The sequence below is a fragment of the Lampetra fluviatilis genome, chromosome 2 (genome assembly GCF_964198595.1).
Source record: "Lampetra fluviatilis chromosome 2, kcLamFluv1.1, whole genome shotgun sequence".
NCBI classification, from domain to species: domain Eukaryota; kingdom Metazoa; phylum Chordata; class Hyperoartia; order Petromyzontiformes; family Petromyzontidae; genus Lampetra; species Lampetra fluviatilis.
The window spans coordinates 22,526,948-22,551,742 of NC_136276.1; the positions used below are offsets into that span (position 1 = coordinate 22,526,948).

Consider the following 24,795-nt stretch of genomic DNA (forward strand, 5'->3'; position numbering starts at 1 on the left):
ATTAGCATGAAATGAGCTTCCATCGCCGCATAAGAGTATCATCTCCGCATATGCACAACAGCAGTGTCCCATTAACAAAACTGACGTGCTTGCGTCCGGGAATGGAATTCCTTTCCAGCTCAGACCCCGTTGCTTTCCCATCGCCACATATATAACCTTGTTTTAACAGCTCTCTCGCTGGTTCAGCAGTTCCACTGTTGGATTGTTTTTTTCCGCCTGAAGACGGCCACTTGTATTGCGATCGAAACGTCGTGATAAATTATTTTTTATAAAAAAAATTCTACCTACGTGACCGAAAGAACCAAAGAGTATTTACGGTAATAATACCCACAAGCTGTACACCTGAGACAGAAGACATTAAACACAATTGAGAAAGTAAATCCGTGAGGAAAAACATTAGATTCTTGAATCTATTTTTCTTCCCAATTCATAAAAATATAAAAAGATTGTAATCACTGTGAGGTGGGGGTGGGATGTGTTGTATGTGTCGGGTTATGAAATTTTGATGAAAATAATAAAAATTAATAATTTTCCAAAAAATGCGCAAATCGCATTAATTATGTTAATGTGTGTATTAACATGCATAAATTATGATAATGTGTGTAATTATATGCATAAATTATGATAATCGCGGGATAATACCCACAAGCTGTACACCTGAGACAGAAGACAGTAATTTATGCGGATGCTTGCGATTATGTTACTGTGAGCAGTTATGATAATTAGGCTTAGCTTCGTTTATCCATTGTTATATCAATCAGGATAATACGATTATCATCGATTAAACGTTTACCGATTATCTTAGTGTGTGTTATGATATTTTAGGTCTCCCTTTTCATATCTCATCGCAGGATACAGTTATCAAGAATAAGATAGTTTTGCATGGACTTGGAAAGAAGCACTCGAACAGTTGGTGTTAAGCAATTTTATTCTAAACAAGCACATGACACTCTCTTCTCCGAAAGCAAGTATACGTCAATAAATTCATGGACAAGATTATGCAGTAACGAAAATGAATGACTAAAAATACTTCTTCATTGGCGTGATTATGCAGTTAACGAAAATGAATGACTAAAACATTTCTTATTCATGTAACTCGACGACAGCAACTGCTTTGCACGATCCGTTGATATTGAACGCACCACCTCGAAATGGCAACCCTTTTTGAAACGCAATGACAATTTTTTCTTATTCGTGTGCGTGCTGTGTGTGCGTTGTCCCCTTGTAATATTAATTAATTCTTAGAGCCGGGAGTTGTGTCGTTAGCTTGTGTGGTGTGGGAGGATACGAACAGCGGCCAGAAGTTTTCTCTGGGTTGGGGCGTGGCCGCCGCTCTGCTCCTGCTGCTCCCTCGCTCGGCGTGTCTCGGCTTGTGCGCTCTCTCTCTCTCCACTGCTGGATGACGAGTTGGCACGACGCTCGGTGACGCCCGGTGACGTCCGAGTCGTGCTGCTCTTGCGCTCTCTCTCCCTCTACTGCTAGATGACGAGTTGGCACGATGCTGTCCTTGAAGATGCTCGGTCGCTCGTGGCGCTCGGTGGCGCTCGGTGGCGCTCGGTGGCGCTCGGTGGCGCTCGGTGGCGCTCGGTGGCGCTCGGTGGCGCTCGTTCGGAAGACTTTGACTCTCTTTCTCCACTGCGGGATGACGAGTCGGTTTTGGTTGATGCTGGTTGATCTGGGTGTGTATTAGACACACGGCGCATTCGATGGCGCTGTCCTCTTCCTCACAGCCGTTTGACCAGGCTTTCTCCACTGCTTCGCGCTCTCTGCTTTGCTCGCTTGGTCGACGCTTGGCGATCTCCGCCCTTTTACAGGTTGATTGCTTGTCGTCGCTCGTCACTCTCTCTGCTCCGTGCTTCCCTTGTTCGTGCAGCTGCCAGCTTCACTCGCACTTAACTTCGTTCTGCGAGAAGCGACACCTGCTATCGGCATCGGTGTTTCGTTTCCTCACGACGCTCCGCCAGCCGGAGCACGGCTGAAACCCAGCCCCGACCCAGGTTGAACTCAGACTTCTGCGACTCGAACGACCCCTCCTCGTTCCATCACTTCTCGAGGCACGATCTGCCCCCGCTCTCTTGCGAGCCCTGTCGCAACGCTGCGTCGCAAGCCGAGTTGCGAGACCGAGCACGACTCGACCCAGCCTGTTCGCTGTGTGCGCCCGTGCCTAACTCAAAACGTGACTCCCCTCTGCGCATTCCTTGCGAGCGGGCCACAAAACACAAACAGAGCGAGAAAAAGCAGACACCCCCGCGACTCCTCCTCGCGACCTTTCCTAACCCTCCAAGCATTCATGGGCCATCTGTTTGAGCTGCGGGGAGACAAAGACGGCCGTGTTTAACTCAAAACGTGAGCACCCTCTCCTCTCTCCGCGTCTCTTGCGAGAGAAAACAAACAATGTCAGCACAAAACCCCCCCCTTGTGACCTTTTTGCTCCCTCCTTGCTTGCCAGACCCCGCTGGAAGACAAAGGTGGCTGAGGAGATGTTTGTAATACATTTATGTGGTCCTGTGTGTTACATTTATTCTTGAATTATATTTTATGAGTTCCTTCGGTCTTAGTATCGTGGTTATCATTCGTCTATGTTTAATGAATATTCGTAATGATCCTCGTCACATTATTATTTTGGGGCTTCGCCAAGTTTAGTTCTCCAGAGATTGGTGTTTTATTCTGAGTTATATTTTAATGTCCTGAGGTTAAATGTAACTATGTTTCCACTTAAGCTTCCTGGAATTCGTACTCTTTAGTTTTTCGGAATGTCATGTAGATAGGAAACATATAATTCTAAATAATATGTATGCGGTGAATACGAGTAATATAAGATAATTACTAAAAAAAACTTATGGTTTGTTGGTTAATTCTATTTGTTAAGTTTCTACTTTTCGGTTAGGAAAACGTTAAGAAAACGCGAGTGGCAACCGTTATTATCCTTTACTCTGCTCTGCATCCCCTCCGTGCATCTCAAGATGTTTTGGGAGTTCAGGTCATCGATCTTTGTCCATCTGGATGTCTCTGACCTCTCTTGTGACCGACTTCTTACCAGTTTAATGGCCGTTTCACAGATTCCTGGTGTGCTTGTAGTGGGTTGTTTTCATTATTTTATAAAAAATATATATATATATAGATATAATAAAAAAAAAAATTATTCTTAATATTAATAACGGAAAACAGGGCATAGATACAACAATCCGCCCTTTTAAAAATGATCAGTGGTTGATTCGGCCACTGGCGAATTTTTAAACAAAGTAAATGCCCTGTTTTTTTTTTGTTATAAATCCATCAGCCCCCTTACTCTCGGCGGTTATTTCTTACGACGCGCGTGCACGTATTATGATCTTAACCTGGTTACATTTGAAATAAGCAAAGAAAATAACAACACGTTAAACATCGATATTGCGTTACATCGGTTCTCATACATCATAACTCTGACGAATATTCATTTTTGTTTTTGCTTAACATGGTTACATTTGAATTAAGCAAAGAAAATAACAACACGTTAAACATCGATATCACCAGTTACATGGTTCTCATACATCATAACTCCGACGAATATTCATTTTTGTTTTTGCTTAACATGGTTACATTTGAATTAAGCAAAGAAAATAACAACACGTTAGACATCGATATCCCCAATTACATAGGTTCTCATATATCATAACTCCGACGAATATTCATTTTTGTTTTTGTTAAATCCTGGGAAACGCTAGGTAGCGGTTTCGAACGCATTTATGCGTTACCTTCCTCATGTTGCCTGGTTTACCACTTATCACTTTGATAATTCGATCACGGTTTTCGGGTTCGTTTTTGTAGTTTCCTCTCTCACTCTCTCGCGTCGTGGGAGTGTGTGGTGAAAAATTGTGCTGCACATAATCAGAATTCGCGCACACAACCCACTTTGACACTTGGTTCGTGGCATTCGCTCTCTCTGCGATTACATGCACATTTGCCGAGTCAGTGTGTCGATTTAATTCTGTGCCTCGTAATGTTGTCCTCTTTGTTTTTACGAGTGTGTTAGATTTCAACACCATTCCCGATACGTCATGGACATTCGTCTCCATTTCAGCACTCCGATCCACATTAATTTTTGTTTCATTTGGATATTTTCCATTCAGGGGCTCACGCCTGTACTTCCCAGGGTGGGTCTCTGTGTTCCCTCTCCCTGCACTATTATCGCTCTCTTTTGCGACGCGTGGCACTGTTTTCCCTGTGCGATCTGGTTTTCCTCTCTGTCTCTGCTGTCTGTTATCTACTGTCCGATCACACTTCAATTTAGCCCTGTCCTTGCATTCGATTTGCGCATCATTTACGGGAGCACTGTCCGCGTTTCTTACCGCATCGTATGCATTTGATGTTTCCCGGTTGTGGTGGTATTTGCCCGCCCTGTCACTTGCAGCCTGCTTGTATTTCCCAATGAGGCCAGGGTTTAATAAAACTTCAGCGTGCGTGGCGCGTATGGGCTGCTCGCTCTCAATCACTGTGGGTGGTTCATCACGTATTTGGACCGCATTGTGTGTTATTCCTCTATTCCCTCCTGGTATAGCCGGTGGAGAAATTGGTCGGAATTGGACCGATTGTGTTTGACCTCCCATCCTGCGATTCTCGTACATTTTTGGCCCAGTGTTACTCCCATTTGGGTGCCAAATTTTTCCTGGATCGTTACTTGGCCATTTTTGTGGGAAATTTTGACCTTGCGTATGTCGGGGCATGGGGTGTTGATATGATTCTGCCCTTGGTCTCCACATTCTGCGATTCTCCTGAATGTTTGCCTCCGTACCTCCGTAGTCTGTGTACCACCTTCTCGCTGGATGGTTATCTCGCCATCTTTGTGTGTAATTTCGACCTTGCGTGTGTCGTGGCATGGGGTGTTGATATGGTTCTGCTCTGAACTTCCCCCTGCGATTCTCCTGAATGTTCGCCTTTGTGCCGCTCTCATTCTCGTGCCCCCCTCTCTCTGGGTTATTTTGCCATGTGTGCGTGCGTCTTTGCTCCTCCCTGCATTGTGGGACTGCTTGGTGAATTTTTTTTTTCTCTGAGAGGCTGGGTTCCTTATCCCTCTCCCTGTGTTCTGGACCCGAATTATGATTCTTAGCTCTGTATAACCATGCCATGTACGCCTTGCTCTCTATGCAGCGTAAGGATGCGGTTTCTGGATTCAAAACCATTCTCACCCTTTCGGTAATCTCTGGGCTCAAGGATTCAAAAAACATAATTTTGAACATTTTATCTCCTTCGTGGTATTGATTCACATCGCCTGCGTAATACGCTTTTTTAAATTGTAAAAGGTAGTCACGTGGGTCTTGGTCCATGCCCTGGGTCATCGATTTTACAGCATAAAACCCCTCAGTGAGTGTCGAATATTCTCCAAACTTCCGAATCACTGCCAGGCTCAGTTGTTTAAAATCATTTCTAACCTTGTGTGGTAGTGAATTTACCCATGGGATAGATTCTTTATGTAAGCTCCGTTTCAACAAACTCGCTTTTTCATCCCGTCTCCTCAGCCCTCTAATCATTGCCTCCTCTTCTACTGTTGCGATATGTGTGTGTATATCCATAGACTGATTGTGTGGGTCAAAATCGGGAATTCTGACTAGAACCTTGTCCATCGATTTAAGGGTTTTACTGTTGAATAAGTATTCCGAAAGTTGATCGCCGTCAGCGTCATCATAAAACAAGTTATCATCAGGCAATCTGTCACTTTGGTCTGTGCTGTGTCGCTCGTGTTTCAGCGGCGTGCATTTTTTGTGTGCGTGCCCAGTGCTGTGTCGCTCGTGTTGCCATTTCCCTTCAGTTTTTGCCTCTGCCCTTAGTGGAGCATGTCCAGTCGACTTTACTTTAACATTTTGCCTCCCTCTATCTGTGAAGTTGTCAGTCTCACATGTTTTTGTTTGCATATGTATCTCTCCCTCCCTTCTCTCGAATTGTGAGGGTTTCCCTTTGTCAAGGATTTTTTGTTCGATATCCATAATTTTTTTGCGATCAGTCCCTGGACTCTGTCCACGTACCCAAGAGTGTGATTTACTGTTACTTCCATATTTATTCTGTGGATCAACGTCTGTGAGTTTCGCTGGTGTCGCGAGCACTGATTTCTCCTCCCTTACGATGGTGTGAGGACATTTTTCCTCGTTTATTAGAGACGATTTCTCTCCTGTTTCCTTTCCGAATTTTTCTTCATTCCACAATCCCTGTCTGTATGCCTGTGTGAAAAGGAATGAGTCCTGTCCTGCCTTCTCTGCAGCTTTTGCATCGTGTTCGCCTTCGTTACATTTTATCCAGTCAATTAGTTTCCCCCGAGGTGTGTTCGTGTTATCGATACAGCTCCCTTCCCATATGTCTCTCTGACTGTACTGCTTTGTAACAGATCGGTTGGTACGTTTTAATACGAGCTCCCAGTATTCCGTAATTCATTCAAAAATTATTCTTAATCCTATCATCTCAAGTGGCAGGAGTTACTTTGACCTTTCCTTTCAGAGTGCATATAAAACAATTATCTCACAGGGTGTGGTCAGTTTGACTCGAGCTATTCTGTAATTTTCTGATTCAGAGTGCGTACCTCTAACACCATTTATCACAGGATGCAATCGGTTTGATACGATATTATCTTAATTCCACTGTCTCTGTTTCAACCTGCTATTCTGGGTTTTAACCTTAGAGGGCGTTTTTTTTGTTTTTGTTTTACGCCCGTTTACAATCCCATGCAATGTTCGATCCCGATATTCTGGTTAACACGTAGTGATTCATTCCATCATCCATGCAAAACACTGTCTGCGAGAGATCCCGGACGAGCCACCCATTATGTTGTATGTGTCGGGTTATGAAATTTTGATGAAAATAATAAAAATTAATAATTTTCCGAAAAATGCGCAAATCGCATTAATTATGTTAATGTGTGTATTAACATGCATAAATTATGATAATGTGTGTAATTATATGCATAAATTATGCTAATCGCGGAGATAAGCGTAGTAATTTATGCGGATGCTTGCGATTATGTTACTGTGAGCAGTTATGATAATTAGGCTTAGCTTCGTTTATCCATTGTTATATCAATCAGGATAATACGATTATCATCGATTAAACGTTTACCGATTATCTTAGTGTGTGTTATGATATTTTAGGTCTCCATTTTCATATCTCATCGCAGGATACAGTTATCAAGAATAAGATAGTATTGCATGGACTTGGAAAGAAGCACTCGAACAGTTGGTGTTAAGCAATTTTATTCTTAACAAGCACATGACACTCTCTTATCCGAAAGCAAGTATACGTCAATAAATTCATGGACAAGATTATGCAGTAACGAAAATGAATGACTAAAAATACTTCTTCATTGGCGTGATTATGCAGTTAACGAAAATGAATGACTAAAACATTTCTTATTCATATAACTCGACGACAGCAACTGCTTTGCACGATCCGTTGATATTGAACGCACCACCTCGAAATGGCAACCCTTTTTGAAATGCAATGACAATTTTTTCTTATTCGTGTGCGTGCTGTGTGTGCGTTGTCCCCTTGTAATATCAATTAATTCTTAGAGCCGGGAGTTGTGTCGTTAGCTTGTGTGGTGTGGGAGGATACGAACAGCGGCCAGAAGTTTTCTCTGGGTTGGGCGTGGCCGCCGCTCTGCTCCTGCTGCTCCCTCGCTCGGCGTGTCTCGGCTTGTGCGCTCTCTCTCTCTCCACTGCTGGACGACGAGTTGGCACGATGCTCGGTGACGCCCGGTTGACGTCCGAGTCGTGCTGCTCTTGCGCTCTCTCTCCCTCTACTGCTAGATGACGAGTTGGCACGATGCTGTCCTTGAAGATGCTCGGTCGCTCGTGGCGCTCGGTGGCGCTCGGTGGCGCTCGGTGGCGCTCGGTGGCGCTCGTGGCGCTCGGTGGCGCTCGGTGGCGCTCGGTGGCGCTCGGTGGCGCTCGTTCGGAAGACTTTGACTCTCTTTCTCCACTGCGGGATGACGAGTCGGTTTTGGTTGATGCTGGTTGATCTGGGTGTGTATTAGACACACGGCGCATTCGATGGCGCTGTCCTCTTCCTCACAGCCGTTTGACCAGGCTTTCTCCACTGCTTCGCGCTCTCTGCTTTGCTCGCTTGGTCGACGCTTGGCGATCTCCGCCCTTTTACAGGTTGATTGCTTGTCGTCGCTCGTCACTCTCTCTGCTCCGTGCTTCCCTTGTTCGTGCAGCTGCCAGCTTCACTCGCACTTAACTTCGTTCTGCGAGAAGCGACACCTGCTATCGGCATCGGTGTTTCGTTTCCTCACGACGCTCCGCCAGCCGGAGCACGGCTGAAACCCAGCCCCGACCCAGGTTGAACTCAGACTTCTGCGACTCGAACGACCCCTCCTCGTTCCATCACTTCTCGAGGCACGATCTGCCCCCGCTCTCTTGCGAGCCCTGTCGCAACGCTGCGTCGCAAGCCGAGTTGCGAGACCGAGCACGACTCGACCCAGACTGCCTGTTCGCTGTGTCTAACTCAAAACGTGACTCCCCTCTGCGCATTCCTTGCGAGCGGGCAACAAAACACAAACAGAGCGAGAAAAAGCAGACACCCCCGCGACTCCTCCTCGCGACCTTTCCTAACCCTCCAAGCATTCATGGGCCATCTGTTTGTGCTGCGGGGAGACAAAGACGGCCGTGTTTAACTCAAAACGTGAGCACCCTCTCCTCTCTCCGCGTCTCTTGCGAGAGAAAACAAACAATGTCAGCACAAACCCCCCCCCCCTTGTGACTTTTTTGCTCCCTCCTTGCTTGCCAGACCCCGCTGGAAGACAAAGGTGGCTGAGGAGATGTTTGTAATACATTTATGTGGTCCTGTGTGTTACATTTATTCTTGAATTATATTTTATGAGTTCCTTCGGTCTTAGTATCGTGGTTATCATTCGTCTATGTTTAATGAATATTCGTAATGATCCTCGTCACATTATTATTTTGGGGCTTCGCCAAGTTTAGTTCTGCAGAGATTGGTGTTTTATTCTGAGTTATATTTTAATGTCCTGAGGTTAAATGTAACTATGTTTCCACTTAAGCTTCCTGGAATTCGTACTCTTTAGTTTTTCGGAATGTCATGTAGATAGGAAACATATAATTCTAAATAATATGTATGCGGTGAATACGAGTAATATAAGATAATTACTAAAAAAAACTTATGGTTTGTTGGTTAATTCTATTTGTTAAGTTTCTACTTTTCGGTTAGGAAAACGTTAAGAAAACGCGAGTGGCAACCGTTATTATCCTTTACTCTGCTCTGCACCCCCTCCATGCATCTCAAGATGTTTTGGGAGTTCAGGTCATCGATCTTTGTCCATCTGGATGTCTCTGACCTCTCTTGTGACCGACTTCTTACCAGTTTAATGGCCGTTTCACAGATTCCTGGTGTGCTTGTAGTGGGTTGTTTTCATTATTTAATAAACAAAAAAAAAGATATATATAGATATAATAAAAACATTTTTTGTTATTATTCTTAATATTAATAACGGAAAACAGGGCATAGATACAACAGATGTGTGGGAGTCATGACGTGCCGGGCGGTGGCGGCTGTTCACGTGGCCTGTAATCCAGCACTGTATGTATGTAGGTTGAACTTCTTTCGCTCTGTACATATCCAACCATGCTCATCGGAGGTGCACTGGAGGCCAGGGTTGGTGGATTGCACACATTTCGTGAAACATCCTGCCCGTGGACCATAACGGTCGCCATACCCTGGCTTGCCAGCAGATGGCAGGGCAGCAAGTGGATTAATTTCCATCGGTTTCTATTTGTGTAGGGGATGGAGTTTTGCCCTCTGCGTATGCGTGGATTTTCTCTGGGTGCTCCGGTTTCCTCTCTTGTGTTTAAACGCTCATTAAATTGGCTGAAAACATCTTCATATACAGAGGACTGCAGAGCTTGGGTAATTGTTGGTAGTTTGGCTGCTGCCGTCCCACTCGTCCGTGGTTCCTCATGCCTCCAGGTCGTTATCTCTCTTCGGGAGTGAGCAAATACGATGCGATTTACAAGCCTACGTTAGAAATGGTTATTGTACAACAGAGCATAATCATTTCCGATGGACTTACAGGTTGTGTTTCCCCGTTTCCTCGTCCGAGATCGGCTGTGCTCTGTTCCACGCGGAGCTCACTTGGGAAATCCGAATTTTCTGCATCTCTTGCTCCTCACTGCACAGCACAAGGGAGATACGGCCATGGGAAGTGCACACACTCATTCTCTCACGACATCTGTCTGATAATCACTTTTCATTCATGCTTCACGAAAGCATATTCTTATGGTTAAATAACAAGTAGTTCACTGAACATGTTCACATGGCAGACTTTAATGAACTTTAAGAGTTTTCCCTCAAGAGAAAACCTTTGGTCCATTACACAGTACTGTACATGACATTAGTTGAGATTTGCTTAATTAAAGTTTAATTTCTGTATGAATTAAATCTTAAGTTCAAATGTCCAAGTGTTGCAGCATATTTGGACAAGCGTGACATGGCGAGCCTCCACTGGCAGCCCTCAATCAATTTTGCTATGGCAGGGGCCAGGATCTCTGTAGAAAAACCGCAATATATGAGCGATGTATTTCAATGTAAGCAACGACAGCAGTCAGCAGAATTACATCATCAGTGAATTCCACGTGAGGGAGGGGATGACCGTGTTGACTGGCAGTGGCCTGGCATGGAGGTCCAGGGAAGAACTGATGATATCAATAACCGCATTGCCTAAGACAGGTATACAGTCTACACTAGACAGTATAAAGTACTGTAATACTGCTGCTGTATTAATTTATTGTTGTTATTTATCCCAAACCCTCTTGTTTATCAAATAGTTTTCCAATTGTGCTATCGGCACGAGGCAATGTGCGTGCGTTCCTAGCTCTGGGAGAGCAGTGCATCACATCTTAACTGTAACTGAGAGAGGTCTGCAGAAGGTGATGTCGTAGAACTACTTCTGAGGATCCTTCAATCGATCATTTGGGTACTGCATCCTCGCATGTGCGTTGCCATGGAGATATTGCATGGTAACCAAGTCGTTTCCTTGTTTCACAGAACCAGAATTTTTCACAAATTAAGTAAAATTCTATATATTTAGAGAACCAAAAAATGCCTGTACAAAAGTTTCAAAAATATGTCAGAATTGGGATGTTTGGCCAATACCAGTTATACTCTTTGGTTCTTTCGGTAAAGTCACGTAGGTAAAGTCACCTACGTGACTTTACCTACGTAATAAAGTCACATAGGTTACCTACATGATAAAGTCCGAAAGAACCAAAGAGTATGGATTCCTGCAGTCATGAAAGCTTAAAATCAATACCAGTTATGTTGTACAGGCAGTCCCCACTTTTACGACGTTACAATACGTTCCTGGAAACCCGTTGTAAATTGGAATGTCGTAAATTGGACCCTATTTTAACATATATGCAGTGACATCAGGGATGTCACTGTATGGTGCCGGCCCGGTAGGGCCGTGCTGTTCGATGTTCCTACATCATGGACAGCACCGTGTGGGTGGCTGTGTGTAATACCAGCCCTAGCAGGGCTTGGTGAGCACTGGTATAGTGCGGGCACCATACACAGCATGTGGTGGGGGCTCCCACGAGGGGGAGTGCGTGAGTGTCAGCCCAGGGGTAGGGTTGCCCCGGGCCATGGCACTCTGGTTGACCCCGTAGACACGTGATCCGGAGTGTTCACACAAGGGGCCCCAGGTGGGGGGGCTAGTGGGTGATCACGTGTCCAGGGAGAGCTCTTGAGAAGGATCGAGAGGGAACGAGAAGGCTCCGGAAGGCGGGCGGAACCGAGGGCGGAGCGGCCCCGGCCGTAGGGGGATATAAGGCGGGTCCCTGAGAGAGACCGGGGTCGCTGCATTCTACAAGCTGGAAGCTCAACATCTAGAAGCGGAAAGCTCTACGTCTCAAGCTGAAGCTCTTCATCCTACGAGGCAACCACATGGTCGGAGACCCGAGTGAGGGCCCGACCCTTCGTAGCAGTAACTCCTCTATATAGTGTAGTTAGCTGGATGGTCCCCACCCTAAGCTGTATCTGGTAAAGGGGCAGTTACCCCTTTGTGTTACGGTGTTACAATAAATGCGTTGCCTCTAGAAGGAACAACGTCTGCGACTCAGTTGGACTCACTACATATATATTCAAGGGTTTAGTAGATACAAATCCACGAAAACACTTCAGAATAAAAAAAAGCTCCACTCCAACGTCAGAAACCAGACTGACTCTGTTCGAATGTTTTTGGAGTCGTGTTGGAAGATGCAGCTTGAATCAAGTTTCTGCGTCGTAGATTGATCCATGGTGACATTAAATAAACGTCGTAAATGTGGATAGTTGTAAACCTGAGACCGCCTGTATTGAGCGTTTTTTTCAGTTCTGGGAGAAAACTGGAGAACCCTGAAGAAACCCATGCAGAACAGGGGGAGAACACAGAAGACGCCAGTTGTAAATCCAACACAGGCATTTCTTACTGTGAAACACGTGTTACCACTGCACCACCCTGCTGCCACTGTAGGTGTACATGTGTGGGCACTGGCGGTTGTTGTTGCACTGGCTAAAGTACCTGCCTGGGTATTTTGTACCATGGGACACTCCACTCCCACAACTCCCAATTGGTGATAGGGCAGTTGTAGAGAGAGTGGAGAGTTTTCCATACCTGGGCAGTGTGCTCATGACCGGCTCCGGTTTAACAGCAGAGGTCTCACTCCGAATCAGTCGAGCGACATTATGTTTTCATCGGTTGCGTAACGCTGTGTGAAAGCTACCTAGTCTGTCGCTCCACACGAAACTTCAGGTCTTCTTGGCCACAGTCATTCCCTCCCTTCTCTATGCTTGCAAAACGTGGACCCCGCTATTGGAATATCTTCGCTGGTTAGAAACATTTAGGCTGGCCTGCCTACGATCCATCCTGGGTTTAACCAGACTGGATTGTGTGAGGAGCTCACAAATCCTTGAAAAGTTCCATCATTGAGCTCCTCCGGCAGGCAAGGCTGCATTGACTGGGTCATGTAGCCCGCATGCCCAGCCACCGCATTCCTAAACAGCTTTTGTTCGGCCGGATAGAGGGGGCTAAACGGGCACAGCACAGGCTAGAGAAGAGATGGAGTGATGGAGGAGGATGTGGAGCTGAGTTGACTTGCCGATGACTGGTACCAGCGGTGTCAAGATCGGCCTCTGTGGAGGAGGCTCGTGGGGACGTCACCGCCATTTAGTGGCGAATGGTGGTTGTTGTTGCACTGGCTAAAGTACCCACCTGAATGTGATGATACGAGTGTAGATGAGCAATGGGAAGATAATGCACAGAATGACTCTCCAGGTCTTCAGGTCCACAGACATGCCACCCCACCAGATCTGGGTAAGCAGGGCCTGAGAAAGAGATACAGTCAGTGCACTCCCACCACACTCATGCACACGTCCACGCACGTCCACACGCACGCGTGTTTGCCACAAAGTAAATGCGTGTTTTAGACGTGGAGGGTGATCGGAGAGTCTGTGGCCCCCATTCCATCGCAGTGGTATCGCGATCGGAGGTGAGCCAGAGCACGTTGGAGTGCTTTTGAAAAATGTAAATCTGATAATACAAAGCATGAATTTTAAATGCGTGCATATGGTGCATGTTTTCGATTTTAATCAACCGTTGATTATTTAAAATGAATGTGAATGGGCGCGACAGTGGTGAGGCGTTAACTACCTCGCCTGGTATACAGGAGCACGTGGGTTTGATCCCGACCCTGACACCTGTATATTTTGAATTTGCATGTTCTCTCCGTGGTCATGTGGATTTTTCTCTAGGTCCTCCGATTTTTCTCTCCACATTCATAAATGTTTGTTAAGAGTATTTGGCTGCTATAAGTTTCCACATGATAAACCACTTCGTTGAGCTATCATTTGTGGACAGGTTGCTTCTGAAAAAGAGCTGTATAGCTCAGTGGGCCTTACCTGGTAAAATAAAAAAGTTTTAAATGGCCCCGCTAAGTTCACTCTCCTTAGCAGTAGGCCACTGTTGTTATGGTGGCTCACCACACAGCAGCTTGACTCCCCCCCCCGCCCCCCAAATCGAGAGGAGCTGGAGCCATGCCTGAAAACGCATGTTGCATAATTGATTTTGGATGCGGCCGGTCATAGCTATCGGAGCCCTCCAGAGAAGGAAATTATTGGAGTGCACGGCGGCCGACTCCCTTGTCCCGTGACAATTGCTCAGTGCGTGGCGCTGGGTACCTGCACTCCACTGTGGGAGAAGAAGCTCTTGTTGTTGGCGTGGTAGGCCATGCTGAGGCACGTCGCGCCGCCCCACGAGTGGAGCTGGCGAATCAACAGCTTCTGTGCCCGCAGCTCATCGTCCTTGTAGCACTCGTCCAACAATCCTGCTCGGCCGCCGCAGCCGCCATCACAAACGCCACACATGCGTGTCGAGCACATGGCACGCGAGTCAACGCCGTTTGGTTTAATTTTCAAAGCAGCGTCTGATCGTGGGATGATCTTAGCCAGCGGGAGTGCACTGGGACACGGATGCAATGGCTGTGGCTATAGCGCAAGATTCGTGCACTTGATTAAGAGAGAGACGTGCGGTATTGTACCACGCACATGTTCCCTGTGCTGTGCAAGACAACCCAGTTGCCCGTGTGCTTTACAAAAAGCACCACCAGAGAATAAAAAAGTCAGATCTTATCATCTTTATTTATCTTTTATTTATCATGGAGAAATCGGATGAGCTATGAAACTATTTTTCACCCAAAACTGATTTTGTGTTTCCTTCCCCGTACCTCCCATGAGCACGGTTGGCTACGTACTGTGTGAAAGAAGTTCAAAATACATGCATACGATATATCTAACGGGGCGGCCACGTTTTCTCAACACTTTGAGTTGGTGGTCTCAATGATAAAACGGCCACAAGTGCAGTTCTTTTGAGCCTGGTGGTCTAGATAAAGGCAGGGTGGGGCGCTGTGCATGCTTGTGTGAGATCCGGCGCACCAATGGCGAGCTGCTCGTAGTTGTCAGCCTGAGCCAGCATGTCGCTTGTCCGGTCCGAGTCGTCCTCCTCCTGCACCATGGCCTTCAGCAGCTTGCTCGCCATCAATGCCGCAGCCATGCAGTCCTTGCCCTGCCGGGAATAACACCGCTGCTTGTCAGGGCACCATAATCTCGACCACCAACTCAAAATAACTGCATGTGCGGCCATTTTGTCATTTTACCCGCCGTCAACATTTCTCTGCTTCTAAATGTCATGCGAGTGATTAATTGATTTACTTTAGGTACAATAAAGGCTTCAGTAATCACGCATTGGTCTATCACTCATGTGCAAAAGGTAACTTTATTTGTAATATTTTTTTTATATGTAAATGATGAGCCAATCCATTACGGTAGAAAAACATAATGCAGCTACAAACAGATTTAACAACACAGAGATGTGTGCAGCGCTGCCTGTTCAAAGTTCTCAGCCTTATCCATATATGGCAGCAGCGAAAATGCATGTCTGTACAGTACTGATGAGTTAAAATAAGGATGAAACCGGGCTACAGTTGCGTCTTTGTTTCACCGCTGCTCACTGGGATGCCCACACTTCCGCAGCTTTCTGAGATGGTGGTCTAAATGACAAAATCGAAACAGACAGTTCTATCCATCTGTTGGTGTAGACAAGGCTGATGGCTTATGGACACACCATGCTGCAGACCTGTGTGTGTTGTTAAACCATTTTTTTTTGTGGAGCATATTCTCTAATGCCTATAGAATCACCACCTTCAGGTTTTTCACACCAGCTCCACTCACTGTGTTGCAAGTAACTGTGCTGCACAGACACAAAAGCCAGATGGCAGTGCTGGCTATGCACGCTTGTAATCCAGCACTGTGGAGGCAGTGGCAAGGGTTGGTGGATCACCACACAATTGTTGTTAAACTCCCTTCCCGTGCTGATCGAAATGTCATGCCCTGACTTGCCAGAAGATAATACAGAAAGTAGACTAATCACCATTTGTACGGGGATCGATCGTTGTATCCCTTGTGACCGTGGGTTTTCTCCGGGTGCTCCAATTTCCTCCCACTTGTATAATAAACACAACTGATCAATAATTGGCTGAAAACATCTTTAAAAAAAAAAACAATGCTCTCTTGGATAATTAAGTATATTATTATTTTTACAATGACGTGTTGTTATGGTAATTATCGTATTCCTGCTGTTCCCCACTTCATAATTGCTCATCGCGTGCATTGTACATTTTTTATGATGTTAATTGATCAAAACTTTCTCACACACAATGCCAAGGAATGACATATCATTTATCTGTGATGGAAATGTTGCAATTGAGCTTACATAATTTCTGTTCAAGAAGGCACACTTTTATTTTAGGGGTGCCACGGTGGTGATATTTTATCTTTCTCGTCTGGTTTGCAGGACATTGGGGGTTCGATGCTGACCCTGACATCTGTATATTTAGAGTTTGCATGTTCTCTCCATGGTCACGTGGATTTTTTTCTCCAGGTACTCTGGTTTTTCCCTCCACATTTAGAAACATGCATTTAGACTATTTAGATGATTTTGCTGCTATAAATATCCAAAAGGCAAGCCACTTTGTTGAGCTATCATTTGTGGCCAGGTCGCTTTTGAACAATAAGTTAATACCTCAGTGCGCTTTGTCTGGTAGGATGGGGATGGTTTAGTTGTATTTGTATGTGTTTGGGTGATTTGTTTACCTTTCTTGTACTTTGCACTCCTATCGTGTTTTGTATTGTTTGTTGTTGTAAGGTTCTTACCTGCCCCGACTGGACATCTGTGAAAATTAGATTAATAGCGCATTGGATTCCTCCAATATAAATAAATATTCTGATTTTGATTCAATGCATGCCATTATCTGTGAAATTGTTGTTGGCTAAAGGGCCCTCCATAAATGGCGTCACGCAATTGTTGACCCCCCCCCCTCCCCCCTTTGTCACACGGCATCACAAAAAGTCAGACCCCCCTCAAATATGACGCCATATTTCCATTTTGAAAATAAAACATGCTTCAAATCACTTTAAACTATTGTCATTGTAGTGCGTATTTTACGTGGCGCTGCACTCTGATGTTGTAGGAGAAAACATGTATTAAAAAGAAGGCGTTTGAAAGCCGAAATTTAGCATAAAATGAACTTGAAAATATTAATCGTCTAACTAAAACTACAGATGTTCAGAATATGATATTGAAATTCTCTGAGAATTATAAAAGATTAAAAGTAATTATAACTATAAAAAATACTTGAAACTTTGTAGTAGAACGAAGCAAAATGGAGAGTACAATTATAACAATCACATATTCATTCCACAGAATGAAAAGACCTGGTAGAATAATTAAAATTAAAATGTTTAATAACAATAATTCAAAAAATTTTAGAAAATGTATGCTTCTCCATTCTGCCATGGAGAAGCAAAATGCTCCTTCATGGAATAAATAAAAGGTGACCTTAGTAAATTTAAATAATCAAATAGTTAATAATGAAACTTAATCAAAATGAGTGTTGTTATAACAATTATATTTAATTAAGTAGAACGTGTTGTTTATATTTATTTAAAGTTGCGCATTTTGATGTGACGTCACATTTCTCAAACCCCCACCTCCCCCCGTCGTCACACATCGTTACAAATGTTTGATCCCCCTCCCCCCCTAGGTGCGTGACGTCATTTATGGACGGCTCCTAACCGATACACGGACGATACACATTTGGCTCTCACCTGACTCCAAAAGAAGTTGGCGAGCTCCCTGCGATTCAGCAGCACTGCCCAGATGAAGAGGTCACGCTCAGGGTCAGGGCAGTACAGCTGCCCTTCATTGTATGTTTGTCCTTTGAACTCCGATGACGTCCCACCCTGCCAAACACACGCATTCACATCAGACGCTGTTCTTACCCCATACCCTGTGGGGTTAATCATCTGTGCTACATTCGAGTATGATTAATTATTACTGCGCTCGTTTACTCAGGCACGCCTCACTGAGTCTCAAGACTTTTTTCAGGAGGGTCCTGCCAAGTTTTTCGCAGATGGGGACGATGTTGCTGTATGTAATTGACGAATTCCCATTGGAGTAATTTGCAGGAAAATGTTCATCCAGTTGGATGTTTTGGCCGACACCAGTTTACAACACACACATCACAAGCCACATATGGACACCTTTTAATATAGATCTGTGACAAAGCGCTTGACAGCTCATCGGATTCCTCCAGTCGAAATACAAAGTTCTGATTATGATTCTGACCTTGGTGGAGCCGGTGTTCTTGCTGTTGGGCGACAGTTTGGAGAATCTGGACATCTTGTTCCCGTACAACATGGAGGTGCTGTCGCCGAGCAGCTCGCGGATCAGCAAGGAGATGTGGTACAAACTGAAGTGGTTCGTTCGCTTTGGCGCCATGGGCAGCGTGGAGATCCATCTCCTGTGTGGATCCGCGGGGGATTTCTCGCCCTCAGAAATGCGCCTCAGCAGAATGTGCAGCAGGGAGGAGGCGGGTGCCCCGTTGTAGAGGGACTCGAGGCGGGCCCAGGTGAGGTATTCCCTCAGGATCAGGCCATGCTCCACAAAGAGGGACACAAACTCGGGCCGGTTCTCCAGCAGGGCAGCATCCATGACCTGCTCCAGGTCGCCCGTCTGGCACGGGGAGACGTGGCGTGACACGAAACACAACTGGGAACTTCGCAGCCTCTTCGATTGCGTGGCTTGTTTGACCATACTTTGTATGTACGTACGTATGTTGAACTTCTTTCGCACCGTGCGTAGAAAAACCATGCTAATCAGAGATCAGCACGCTCGCCTGTGTGGGTTGAAGTGTGGGGTCCCAGCACTGGCCCAGGTTATGTTTTATTATTAGTAGTATTGCACTTGTTTACGCACACAAAGTCTCACTTGAGTCTCAACACTCTTTTTTCCATAAGGGCCCTGTCAAGTTTTTCACAGCATTGCTATGCGTAGTCCCACTTGAGTAATTTGCAGGTAATAGCTGATACCAGTGACATTGTGTGATATTTAAGCTATGGGAGGAAACTGGAGAAAACCCATCCAGAATAAGGTGATAACATACAAACTGCACACAGAACAGCACCAGAGTTGGGAATGGTACCCAGGGCCTTTTCGTCGCGAGGCGCGAGTGTCACCACCTCGCCACCACCCTGCCACCAAAATTCCACTCGCCGCTGACATTATCCTAGGCGAGGAGTCAAACTCGGGCCACCAGGGGTCATCGGGGTAGTGTGCGAAAATCACTCCACCACACAATGTCCTGCACGTAGCCAGATTGCAGTGTTAGGGAGTTAGCGATGTTTTTCCGCCAGTATTTGGATCCGCCAACTGATGCAGCATGACCGTCGTGGCCCCGTGGTAGTGTGCTCGGTCGTTGTGAAGTATCCCGGTGCAAGTCGATGTCCCGAGGCAGTCATATTTCGCGTACCTGCCATTTGCGGTCGTCGGTAAAAATCTCGCTGGTTGCAATGTCCACACGGTTCCAGGCCAAAGCCAGTCGCAGTTGGTGGTCACAGCTCTCCTGGGCTTTGTTGGCTTCACCTCTGCTGGCTGAGATGCAAACCACGACCATGGCGCAAGCGTACATACCAGTCAGTAAAGCTCAACAACACATTCGTCAACAACACCGTGGCTTGAAAAATGGGAAAATACATATATATACAGTTAGACCTCGCTTAGCGTGATCCCGTTGAAAGCCGATTCATTATAGAGCTGTTTGGCCTCGATATAATTTGTCCCAAAAAATTAATCAAATGAAAACATTAATAAAGTGAGTGAAATCATGCAGCAGCACTGGCCGAGGAAACGCACCCGCCCCCATCATTCGCTCAGCCAATGAGAGCGACGAACGCTCTCCGCCAACCAGATGCCACCTCCCACAATTCGATTATCACGATTCGTAGTCTTGCTTACATTTTTTGAAATCTATATATTTTTTCCAATGTTAATAGCCAGGTGAGAACTCACGAGACCAGGATAGTCTCAAGGCTCCACCTAAAATAAACCTCTCTACAGACATTTAGACTGAGGGCATCACTAAGACGCTACCTTGTAGGAGTACAGTAGAATGCACTCATGAGTGCAGTGCATAATACTTACTGATTATTTTATTTATAATAAAAAAATTACCACCTGTATCATTATCAGTGTTATTGCCAATACCCCAATGAAGCCCTCATTGCTAACACAAATAAATAACACTGTAATTCATCTCCATGTATACAATGGTGTAAAAACCGCTTTCAACGCTGATTCGATTTGCGCTCACTTCTCCAGGAATGCATTGCGAGCGCTAAGCGAGATCTGCTTGTACACAATTGGTAACGTTTCGGACAGCGGCCCTTCTTCAAAGCACAGCTGATGAGTGGCACGGCATCAGCAGCGTGTCACCTTAACCCCACATATCCGTCGCATCGCCCTTTATGGTGAAAACCTTGGCAGGACCATCCTGACAAAAAAAGTCTGGAGGCTGCTGCTGGGTAAAGAAGCAAGAAGGCGGTGGTTGCGATGAGGTAGTTATGGAGGCTTGTGTTGTTGTTGCTCCGGAGACCGGGAGAGATCGACGATCGATGTTCGGTCACCGCGTTGATGGCATTCATCATGATTTCTCACAGTGTGAAGCCTGCCATCTTCCGTACAACATATAACGACGCAATGTAGGATCCACAAATACGAAGGAGACATCGCAGTGATACACTCCTCTACTCCTGATGTGGTTGTCTGGCTTGAATGTGAAATTGTAGTTGTTGCTTTGCATCTACATCATCCGTATGGAAGAAGACGATATGGGGGGGTGTGGTTGAGGGGTAGGAAAGGATGAGGCTTGTGCATTGTGGGTGGGGCATCGCACTCACCCTTGAGCAGAGCCTTGAGGATTGCTACATCGATGCCCGGTCCACCCTCCTTGTCATCAAACACAGTGAGCAGATGACTCATGTTCACAATGTCTTGAATCTAAACACACGGTGCGCACACACACACCGAGTCTTCACGCATCTTCCCGGCAAATGCAATTACCTGGAATGTCAACAGAAAGAATGTGCCGCCTATGATTCAAACCTAATTAGCATAATCTAACGGAGACTGCGTTACAAAAGCACCTTCCTTTGCGCCACACAGCACACAAAACGTCCTGCAGCATGCAGACTTGGCACGTAACGACTACCGGTGCATCGATAGTCAGGCAGCAGTTGGGTGGGTGGGTGGGAAGGAGAGTGGGGCCACCTTCGAGGTCAACTCTGCGATGCGAGCTTCCGAGAAGGACTCTGCCTCCTTGCCCAGGAAGTTGTGCAGCTGCTCACGGATGACGGCGAGGGTGATGCCGGTGGGAGGCAGCGCGGCCACGCTGGCGATGACATCGGCCACCCTCCCCGAGCCCTCCACCACCACGCACGGCGTGTTGTTGTTCATCGCATTGAACATCGTCTGTGCGGAAAAAAAAAGCCTATTGATTTCGGTTACATTTCCGCATCACGATCCTGCCGAGCCGGCTGTCACACAATTAGATATACGCCAGGTTCTTGCTATAACGTGGTTCTTCCATTCGTTATAGCATGGAATGTGCCCAGTTATAACGCGAAATGCGCATCGTTATAACGCGGTTTCTGAGCGATTGATGATGAACTACTTTGTTGAGCTGCGCCTCTGAGCGGCATAGTGATATAGTTCGTGGAATGATACAGTAACGCCAAACTTTATCTCGCCAAACTTTATCGGTCCTTCATTTATGGGGAAATTGGTTTGGCTTAACGGGTTTTTCGTAAAAATGCAGCACTTTCAGGAACGCATCTACCCCGTTAAACGAGTGATAACTATAGGCGGATGATAATATGCACGTTAGATCCACACCATTAAGTTACATTCTATTTATTATTAAACTTTGATTTATGTTAACGTATTATTTTTTATTTCTCATATGTTCTTTTTCCTCTATATAATCTGTCATTGCTGTAGTGATTTGCTTTTATAAACTTCCCCTGTAAATGTAAGCAGTCCCCCTCCTTAAGCCCCTTCCGCTCCTGTCTGAAAGCGTCACCTCTTCTCCTTGCACACCCCTGCGGTCTACATGTTTGTTACTGCTTTTAAGCTCTGTAAAGCACCTTGAGCTAAGATGCTCTATAAATATAAAATAAGATAAATGTGGTGACCCACGTCACTCGTTTGAACGAGACTGCCGTGGTCTCTTTATCTCTCACCCGGTTAAACAAAATAAACTTGACTTGCCTTGCCCATGGTCATTTGCAGAGAATGCAAGACTGGTCAATAAAACATCCAAACCGTTCCACTCTTTGGAAGCCACGGTGGCGAGTTTACTACCTCGCTTGATATACAGGAGGTCGTGGGTTCGATGCCGACCCTGATGTCTGTATATTTGGAGTTTGCGTGTCTCTCTCCCTGTGGTCGCGTGTATTTTTCTCTGGGTCTTCTGGTTTTTCCCTCCATATTTAGAAACATACATTTAAAGTTTTTGGCTGCTATAAATGCCCAGATGATGATAAGCCACTTTGTTTTGGTGGCCAGGTCGCTTCTGAAAAAGCGCTATATAGCTCAGTGGGCCTTACCTGGTAAAATTAAAAACATAGTTTCATAATTTCAATAGTGGCTCTACACAAAGCAATCACTGGCAGCCAGCCTTTCGAACTCCTTTGGGACCAGCCCATGAATAGCACAACACTGTTGTACAACTCTCCTTGTCTCCTCTGGCACGAATCCTATCACAATGGGCGGTTCCTCATCCAGGGACATCAAGTTATCCAAGGACGGTTCTCTTTTCCGTCGATTCAAGGATGACGGAAAAATTGGGCAAACCTCTAGACAGGAAAGCCACCAACAGCCACCTTAACAATGCGCTCACAATAATAATAATCACACAAGGAATCTAAAAAAACTATTTCCATAATATCCTATAATATGATGATTAATTCATTATTTTCTCGGTTAGGCCACGAAAAATGGCAATTATAAAAAAAAATCCTCACAACCAAATATAGCAGCAATTAGATATATGTATTCTGATATTTCTTGACAAATTCCTTCCAGAATGTCTTAGATGTGGAGAAAAAACAGGATTCTCAAAAAATATATATGCAAATAAGGGCCTCGTTCTCAAAATCAATGCGTACAGGTGTGGGACCTACTTGCTTTACTTCAACCACACAGCCTACAGGCTGGAGCATCGCACAATCACCTCTGTCTAAATCCACCATCACCCACCTCCAGAGTGCTGGATCAGAGGCAGGCGGCACCATGAGGAGGAAGGGAGGGAGGAGGAGTGACCTTCCATTGAGAGGAAATTCACCCAGGGTATTAACTATTAACTACTCACTATTTTATTTTACCAGAAGCGACCAGGCCACACATGACAGCTCAATAAAGTGGCTTATCATCATATAGAAATTTATAGTAGCCAAATACTATAAACGGATAATGGGACCTTTTTGCCAAGTTCAACATACATACAAAGCACTGGAACAGTGAGTGGGGAGTGTTGAGAGGGAAAGGTCTTTTGAGGATATTGGGGTAGGTGGTGGTGGTGGTGAATGTGCTGATGTGACAGGTGCTTACGTCTAAGGTTCCCACGCCACCCTCCAGCACCAGACACACGATAGGGATCTGAACACTCCCCACACCTGCAGCAAACGGAGGAACAATTAGTGCCGGCTGAGAAACAAATGGATCTAACGGCACACAAGCACGTGCATTGCATGCACAAAAAGCTCTCAGCCTTATCCAGACCACCAGCTCCAAAGAACTGCATGTGTGCTCATTTGTCGTCTTACACCACCAACTCAAAGAGTATGAAAATTGCGCACCTATTCTCTGGTTTTCTCATCGTTTACAGATTTTCATGACTGGTGCCATTAGGCAAGTGCTAACGGGTGCCCACCGTGTAAAGGTTACAGCCCTCTCCATATAGGGGGGCTCCCAGAGACTGATGAGTCCTAATGATGACAAATCTGGTCCATAGTCATGTGTTTGTTTCAGTGCTGTCCATTGGGACGGGCCACATTTCCACAAGTCATTGATTGAGTCGGTGGTCTAAATGACAACACGGTCACACACGCCGTCTTCTCTTGTACGGCGGCTGATGTAGATGCGGAGCAACGACTACAATTTCAAATTCAGGTGGTCAAGCCAGACAACCGCTTTAGGAGCTACGGAGTGTATCGCTGTAATGTCTTTGGAGTTGGTGGTCTAGATAAGCCAGAGAGTTTTTGTACATGCAATGTTGCTGGCCTTTGTGCGTTGTCAACTCTGGCAGGTGAAGACAATGAGGCAGTAAGTGGGGGCAAGATAGCAGTGAAGCCAGACTGTCACTTCTCATCAGCAGCTCACGTGAGTTGTTCATCTGTCACCAAGGACGCAAACTCATTCAGATGCAATCGTGCCTTAATTCACAAAGCTGAATAACATCAAACGGAAACTCCTGGATACAATTGCACACGAAAATGTGTAGAAAAAATGTACACTCACAACATGATGAAAGAACATACAATCATGAATAACGTGAAAAACACAATCAGGATTTGTGTATTCACAAGACATAGAACACAATAACACAAATGTGAGAAATCGTAAAATGCCCCACGAGCTCATTAATGGATGTTAAAAAAAACAATTTAATGGCATCAATTGCTTGCAGCAGTGGGAGCAGCGGTCTGACGTGCTCTCATTGTAAATTCAGGCAGCGCACGCACGGCGTGCAACAACATCGCAAAGCGCTGCATCGATTGCGAGCAGACGACTGTACAATGTGCATAGGGGCTGCCTGGCAGGAAATGGATCCACGTGGAGCGTCGTCGTGAGAGCGAGTGAGCGATGAGAAAGTGACGTTTAGGGTGTGGGTT

General features: G+C 45.6%; 1 protein-coding gene across 1 annotated transcript in view; it reads right to left on the reverse strand.

Annotated features, from left to right (window-relative positions):
- Positions 1-24,795, reverse strand: part of LOC144944248 (transient receptor potential cation channel subfamily M member 2-like) — a 64,684-nt gene that overhangs the window by 25,792 nt on the left and 14,097 nt on the right. The window contains exons 6-15 of the mRNA XM_078872256.1: positions 23,513-23,577; positions 21,173-21,373; positions 20,803-20,902; positions 19,377-19,498; positions 18,194-18,580; positions 17,674-17,808; positions 14,944-15,073; positions 14,191-14,336; positions 13,226-13,338; positions 10,049-10,147 (exon numbers count right to left, since the gene is read on the reverse strand). Coding sequence (XP_078728382.1) covers positions 10,049-10,147; positions 13,226-13,338; positions 14,191-14,336; positions 14,944-15,073; positions 17,674-17,808; positions 18,194-18,580; positions 19,377-19,498; positions 20,803-20,902; positions 21,173-21,373; positions 23,513-23,577 — 1,498 coding nt within the window. The remainder of the gene's footprint in view (positions 1-10,048; positions 10,148-13,225; positions 13,339-14,190; positions 14,337-14,943; positions 15,074-17,673; positions 17,809-18,193; positions 18,581-19,376; positions 19,499-20,802; positions 20,903-21,172; positions 21,374-23,512; positions 23,578-24,795) is intronic.